The following is a 6525-nucleotide window of genomic DNA, read 5'->3' on the forward strand; positions in this document are numbered from 1 at the left end:
AAAAAAAAAAAAAAAAAAAAAAAAAAAAAAAAAAAAAAAAAAAAAAAGATGCAAAAGTTGAGGTGAAAAATAAACAAAAAAAAAAGGTTGAGACCAACTTACGATTTGCCGCCGTTCAAAAAAGTGGCTTCAAAAACTAAACAAGGGGAAACAAAAACGGAATATTAGAAAAGAGGCCATTGTAAAAAATGAGCTATTATTTCCACAAGTATGGAGGAAAAAATAAGTATTAAAAAAAAAAAAAAAGCCAAATAATAATGCCCTCAATGACACATCTTGCTTAAGAATAAACAAAACCAATTAAATCAAAATCACACTCTGATCTACTCTCATTTAAATTTAAAAAGACAATTCACACCTTTATCCTCAGTTATGTCATTATGGACAGAATATGAACATTTTGCAGAAATATGATTTAGGGTTGAACTTCTTTCCTTTCAATTATTGAAAAACGAGTAATTATCCAACGAATAACTAATTAATGTGTATCACAATCGCATCATACTATTCTAATAGTATAGGATTCTTTCTTCTTCTAACCAAACCAGTAACAATCTAGTCTAGCAGGTGAACACCAACTCTATCTGGGTCGGAGCATCGTTTTCCCCAAGAAACTCAGAAGATCATGCAAAATAAATAGTGAATGGATTAAAAAAAAAATAAAAGTAGATTAAAAAAAAAATAAAAATCTACTAAATGACTGTTTACCTGCAATAACAACCTGCTTATATCTGCTCAGACTTCTACAGATAAGTCACTTATAACTGCCCTCCTTGTAGGGGCCACAGAGCACAGGACCCCTGGAGGGCCTCACGCTCAAGGACGCTTCCAGAGGACACACTTGGGGCCAATGGGGGGGGGGTAAAACTGGGATCCTGCAGTTTTTTTCAGAAGGGGGGAGGGGGCATCAACAACTGCAAGTCTACCCTGATTCCCCCACAATAAGCCTCATATATGTAAACAACTGCTCCACCATGAAGCCATAACGTGATAGCTCGAGAGCAGAGGGATTTAAAGGTGCAGGCCCCTCTGGAGGCCTCGCGCCACAGCTCAGTACAAACTGCAGAATGAATGAGGGTTTCTAAATCTGCACGTTAACTTTAAAAACATGATAGCAGAATTACCAAAAAAAAAACAAATGCACCAAAATCTGTCACACCAATGCTACACAGCAGTGCCAGGTGTTAATGTTCCTTTAAAGAAAAACAAAGACGCCCCACTCGTCATTGAGAGGAAGAAAAAAAAAAAAAAACACATCTTGCCTGAAAAAATGACATCACTCCTGAAAGATTTGCTGCAGAAAACACACCAAAAATCACAAAGGAAACGTCTTAGGAGTCAATTTTAAACGACTGCACATCACGTTACAGGTGGAGGCAAAACACGAGACGAGATATAAAAAAAAAAACCTCCAGAAAAAAGGGCGACCGGAAAAGACTGGAACCATCTTCCATCTTTCTTTTTCCTCGAAAATACGACCACAAATCAGATAAACAACGAGGTCAACACAGCAGCCACGAGAGGAAAAAAATGGCAGTTCTTTCTTAAATGTTTCATTCGAAAAACCAAAAAAACAAAAAAGATCTTGCTGCGGAAGCTACTTCGCACTAGTTTCTGCGCAGCTCAATATGCAAACACAAAATGTACGCCAACCTAAATAAAGCTCAACACAGTCTCAGGAATACCAGGAAAAAAAATGCATTAAAAATGAAAACCAAAAAAAAAAAAGTCCCAAAGAGGTTTCAAAGTCGAAAAAAATATATAAAAATAAAAATATAGGGGGAAAAAAATCTCTCGGTTAAAAATACTCACCAGGAGCTTAACACTAAAAATGAGTAAAAGTCAACGCTGTTTTTACTTGAGTAGGTAAAGATCCCGTTAACGGCTCTGCAGGCTGATTGTATCACCTTGAAACAGTTGGACACGAAATGGCGTCGTCTCTAAGCACGCACAACAGAAGGAGGGTGACGCCCACCGCTGCGTCACGGCTCCTGATTGGATACTCGAAGCCGCCCCTGTGTGGCTGTACTCCTCACGGAGTGGCAGATGCCCTTGTCAGTCCGGCTCACGGATGACGACACAGGCCAGGCTATTGTACACCATTGGTTTGAATAACTCTTATGACACGTCAGTTTAAGCTCCGCCCACAGCTACGTCAGGCCCTCGCGCTACACTAGTTTACCATTATTTCTCAGATTTAAAAAGTTGATATCTGATATGTCTATAATGCTTTATTATTTTGCAACATAGACTGTATGTTTTTGTGTATGCACACATAAGGATGACAGAGAGCAAGATGTCACGGGACACGGGATAGAATGTAATGTAGCAATTTAATACAAAGTAACACATTTTATTTATAGAATGTAACAATGCAGAATACAAGTTAATGTACATAAGGAAGTGAAAGACAGCTAGTCTAAAACAGATTTTTGGTTCCACCATAGCTTTTAGGCTATATTTTGGCAATATATATATATATATATATATATATATGAGATTAATAAAAACTGAATGGCATGTGGAATTTCATGTACCTCTCCATTTGCTTTTGTGCTGCAAAAAAACATAATTTTTAACAAAAAATGTCATAAATAAGAATAAACATTATTATTTTCAGCTTTTGAAAGTACATCAGCAGGGTCACCATTTCATTCTCCGTGAAATTGGACCTGAGGAATAAATAAGTAAATAAATAAGGGTTCAGTAGGACACATTGTGAATAAAGAGAGAAAGAAGTGTATATATAGAGCACCTTGGATGTCAGCCATCCTCCTGCGAGCTCGAGGCAGAGTGACGTCCAGTCTCAAGGTGGACTCTTGAGTTCTCAGCACTTCCTCCAGCCTGCACTGCTCCTCGTCCTCCTGGTGGATCAACAGACGGCGGGTCAACAAAACCAGTTGAGCATTTATTTTCCAGAAGGTTGCTTCACTTTCAAAAGCATCTGAGATTTATGGAAAATAAACCTGTGTTGGAGTTTGTTGACGTTTCCTCCTGCCTACGGGCGTGTTCGGGCTTTCTGCTCCCCTCCTCTGTCGCTCCCTCTCCCTCTGCAGGAGGACGGCCTGCCGTGTGGTCCTGTACTCCAGAGAAAAGTCGCTGATGGTTTTGCAGAAGTCCTCCGCTTTGGTGTCCCTCACCATAGCTCGGGAGTAGCCTAGGAATAAGAGGAAAGAGTGGAACCTGGAGGAGCAAATAGAAAGTTTTCGTCCAGAAGTTAAACAACAATAAGAAGGACAACTTTTGGCCTGAGGCTCAAACATTGTAGAGGAAAAGATGACACAAAGCAACTTAAAGCACCACATCAAGCAGGAGTTTGCACCAAAAACGTCAACAAAATGAAACAATCGGTGCACACCTGTTGATGACCCGGCGGTGGACGGCTCTCAGGACCTTCAGCCTCTCCTCGCACTCTTTTAAAATCCGCGGCAACCGGTGACGGAGCGAGCCCTCCACGGCCGGAGCCTCATCTACTCCTCCTCTCTTCTTCTCCACCTTCCCTCCTTTCCTCTTCTCCTCTGCCTTGTCCAAAATCTTAAGCTGCTCCCATGATGCTTTGCACTGGGCCTCCAGCTGGGTGAAGTTGGACTGGACTAGGGAGTAGTCGAACTACAGAGAAGAGAAAGTGAGGGGACGTTTGTGCATTTTGAAGTGGATCCACATCGGGAATCATGGTTCCTTTTTTTCCTTCTTACTCAAATGCACACTCAAAAACAAACCTTGCCAGCTTTAGTGACGGCAGTGATGTCGGAGTGGAGGTCAGTGGACTGCGGGTAGAGCTGCAGCAGCAGCACGCAGACGTGGAGCAGCAGCGGCTGGCGAGTGTGTGTATCCCTCACCTGGGACAGCTTCCCCAGGTAACTCAGCTCAAAACCCCGCGCCTGGGCATAATACAATTGAGTAGAATTTAGTTGAAAAAAAACAAAAAACATTAATTAAAGATGGAGAATGAAGATTGGGATGACTCACCTTGCATCCGTTGAGAAAGTTGCCAATCGCCAACACCGTCGCTAGAATGCATCTGAAGGTCTGGCTGGCTGCGAGCTGCTCCATGGCCAACTTCAGATGGAAGAGAGGCTCAGCGATTTCCTGTCGTGAGGAGGACAATGTGGTGATTCATGCTCAGAGTAGGTGAGCCATCACACCCATGTGTTATTTTTAGTCTGGTGACATGGTTCGGTGGATGGAAGTCATCACGGTACTGCAGGTTTCTACAGGACTGTGACGGTGGACGTTTTGATGACGTAGCTTGTGTGGGTGGCATCATGGTAGTCCCGCTCACGCTAACTACCTTGATCCAGTTTTTATTTCTCATGCGAGTGTAGCAGTTTGCCAGAAGTCGATTGAATCACTTTTGCATCAGTGTTTCCCAAACTTTTTTAAATGACAAACCACCGCGACCCAGTTCACGATAGGCCTTCTCCACAAATTGCGAGAAGAGCGAATTTGTGCGTAAATGAACGTTGCAAACTATTTATACAGCCATTTTTGCATCGCCTTATATCATCTTGAATACATAAAACAGTCATTTTTAAGAGATTTCAGTTTAATAAAAAGACAACGTTGTTGTTTGCATGCGTTATTGAAACCATATACACACATTAAATACTTAGTATTCTCAATGTTATACAAGTAGGCCACACTTATCAGAACAATACGAACATTCAGGCTCATGTGGCTCAAAAGTGTACTGCAGATATAAATGTTAAATAACTAAAACACTATTTGCGACCCAAATAAAAACTTCTACGACCCACCTGTGGGTCCTGACCAAGCGTTTGGCAATGTAAATGGTTGCAAAGCAGACTATCCATCTTTATGAAAATGCTGTTGATTAATCCATTAGTCTCCATCACACATGCCACTTTCACTTACCCTCTCTAAGGAGTCGTAGTCCAGAGCGAAGGCCCACAGCTGAAGCCTGGAGTTCAGATGTGGGATTTCCCCCAAAGTGAGCAGGCAGAGCTCGGCGGGGGCCAGAGGGGAGTGGGGGTTCTGGGCCTTGGCCTCCTTGATCAGACGCAGCTCCTCTTCTGTTGGGATTAGGGCTTTGAGCCGCTGTTTTAGAAGAGAATGTGGGAAGAGATGAACTGTTCAGTAGCTGTGTATGTCCTTATGTGCATCCTGCTCAGGTTTCATTAAGGTGAGGGCAATAAATTGCATGTCCAACAAAAAGACAAACTTTAAAGGTTAAGCAAATGCCGAAGCTCAAATTCTCACGAGCTCTGCTGTACCTGAACGTCCTCTCTGTCCAGCACACTGCTGTCCATGCTGGAGATAGCCGGGGGGAGGAGGCGAGGAGGGGGCAAGCTGCTCAGGGCGATGGTGATGATGTTGCTCCTCTTCATCCCCAACACTGAGACCGACGGCTGCTTCTGTAGCGGGATAAAGAGAAGGATATGAGACAGTTTAGTCAAGATACTACGCATAAGTACTTCTGTGAGCGCATTTAGGGTTACATTTGTCCTACTGAAGAAGTATTTGACAATTGTAAAATGTTCATAAAATGATGATTTGAAGCCCTGTAATCCACCATAACAGATCAATCGGTACAAAAATGACATCTGGATGGGGGCTAGACAGAAATGTTTGATGAATATTGCAGAAATGTTGAGTCACACGCTCCAATACTTGACTTTTTTTCCAGCTTCCATTAAATAATTTCTCATAATTTCCCCAAAGTTCACATTGCGTACGTTGCTTACAGTTCCTCCATAAATCTGTTGCTGCAAAAACACATCGGTTAGCACAATCTCGCTAACGAGCTATCGGTCTCACCTGCCTCCCAGAAGCCACGTTAAAACTGCTGCTATTTCCCTTAGACTCAAACAGGTGCCCCAGACGGTTTGTGTCCAAATGGACAGGCTCAAGTCCGGCCCAAATCGTCCGAGCCCCGAAGCGCGTCATTCGGGGAAGGGGAGCCAAACTCTGCAGCTCCCTCCAGTGGAGCCTCAAGGTGCGGCCTTTGATGGTCGTGCCCTTGTGCGAGGCCGAGGGCAAAGGCGGGGCGAGCGGAGGAGGTGGGGGCGGAGGAGGTGGGGGAGGAAGAGGAGGGGGTCCCGGAGGGGCTCGGGGACACACCGATGATTCGCCGGTCGAGCTGGCTCCCTCGTCCTCTTCACCGTCTTCCTCGTCCCAGAGGTCTGAGAAATCCAAAGTGTCGAGGCAGAGACGGGCAGCTGGTTTCAGGAACAACTGGTCGAAATCCCAAGTTTGGGGGTCATCCCTGGTTTGGTCCGACTCCTTCATTGGTCGGTCAGAGCGGAAGTTCTGTTGGTGTTCAGCTGCATTGCCCTGACAAACCAGGTTATAATTTCTGTTTTGTGCTCGAGGAAAAAGCATGCCCCTTCCTCACATTAGATAAGAACAAGGCCTGTTTTTGGATCCGATCACATTGAGGGCATATTTGCTCTCGTCCTTATGTTCCTGAACTTGATCCTTTCCTTGTCTCAGACACAGTGGATGCACGTGGACGCTCAGCCTCACTTGTCGACCACGGAGGCGCATAACTCGCGCGACCAAATC

General features: G+C 43.9%; 1 protein-coding gene and 1 long non-coding RNA gene across 2 annotated transcripts; both read right to left on the bottom strand.

Moving 5' to 3' along the window:
* Positions 1–102: 102 nt before the first annotated feature.
* LOC116385316 (uncharacterized) lies at positions 103–1946 on the bottom strand. The gene is made up of 2 exons (XR_004212870.1): positions 1813–1946; positions 103–136 (listed from the first exon to the last, which is right to left on the bottom strand). It is a non-coding gene; the product is annotated as an uncharacterized LOC116385316 (long non-coding RNA).
* Positions 1947–2593: 647 nt separating this feature from the next.
* LOC116385818 (FH1/FH2 domain-containing protein 1) lies at positions 2594–6525 on the bottom strand. Its single transcript, XM_031851559.1, has 9 exons — positions 5779–6525; positions 5235–5375; positions 4876–5058; positions 3970–4089; positions 3720–3881; positions 3359–3609; positions 2967–3183; positions 2756–2864; positions 2594–2672 (listed from the first exon to the last, which is right to left on the bottom strand). The coding sequence occupies exons 1-9, from the start codon at positions 6247–6249 to the stop codon at positions 2644–2646; spliced, it is 1683 nt and encodes a 560-aa protein (XP_031707419.1). The 5' UTR covers positions 6250–6525; the 3' UTR covers positions 2594–2643.

Source organism: Anarrhichthys ocellatus, unplaced genomic scaffold (genome assembly GCF_004355925.1).
Source record: "Anarrhichthys ocellatus isolate YVR2014 unplaced genomic scaffold, GSC_Weel_1.0 scaffold11, whole genome shotgun sequence".
Lineage (NCBI taxonomy): Eukaryota > Metazoa > Chordata > Actinopteri > Perciformes > Anarhichadidae > Anarrhichthys > Anarrhichthys ocellatus.

What these genes read in the sequence shown, in the direction of transcription:
- LOC116385818 (XM_031851559.1), bottom strand. Translation starts at nt 6,249, where the DNA reads ATGAAGGAGTCGGACCAAACCAGGGATGACCCCCAAACTTGGGATTTC. An exon ending in TGGACAGAGAGGACGTTCAG is followed by an intron (nt 5,059 to 5,234) that starts GTACAGCAGAGC and finishes CTTCTAAAACAG; the next exon opens with CGGCTCAAAGCCCTAATCCC. An exon ending in CACCGCCGGGTCATCAACAG is followed by an intron (nt 3,184 to 3,358) that starts GTGTGCACCGAT and finishes TTGCTCCTCCAG; the next exon opens with GTTCCACTCTTTCCTCTTAT.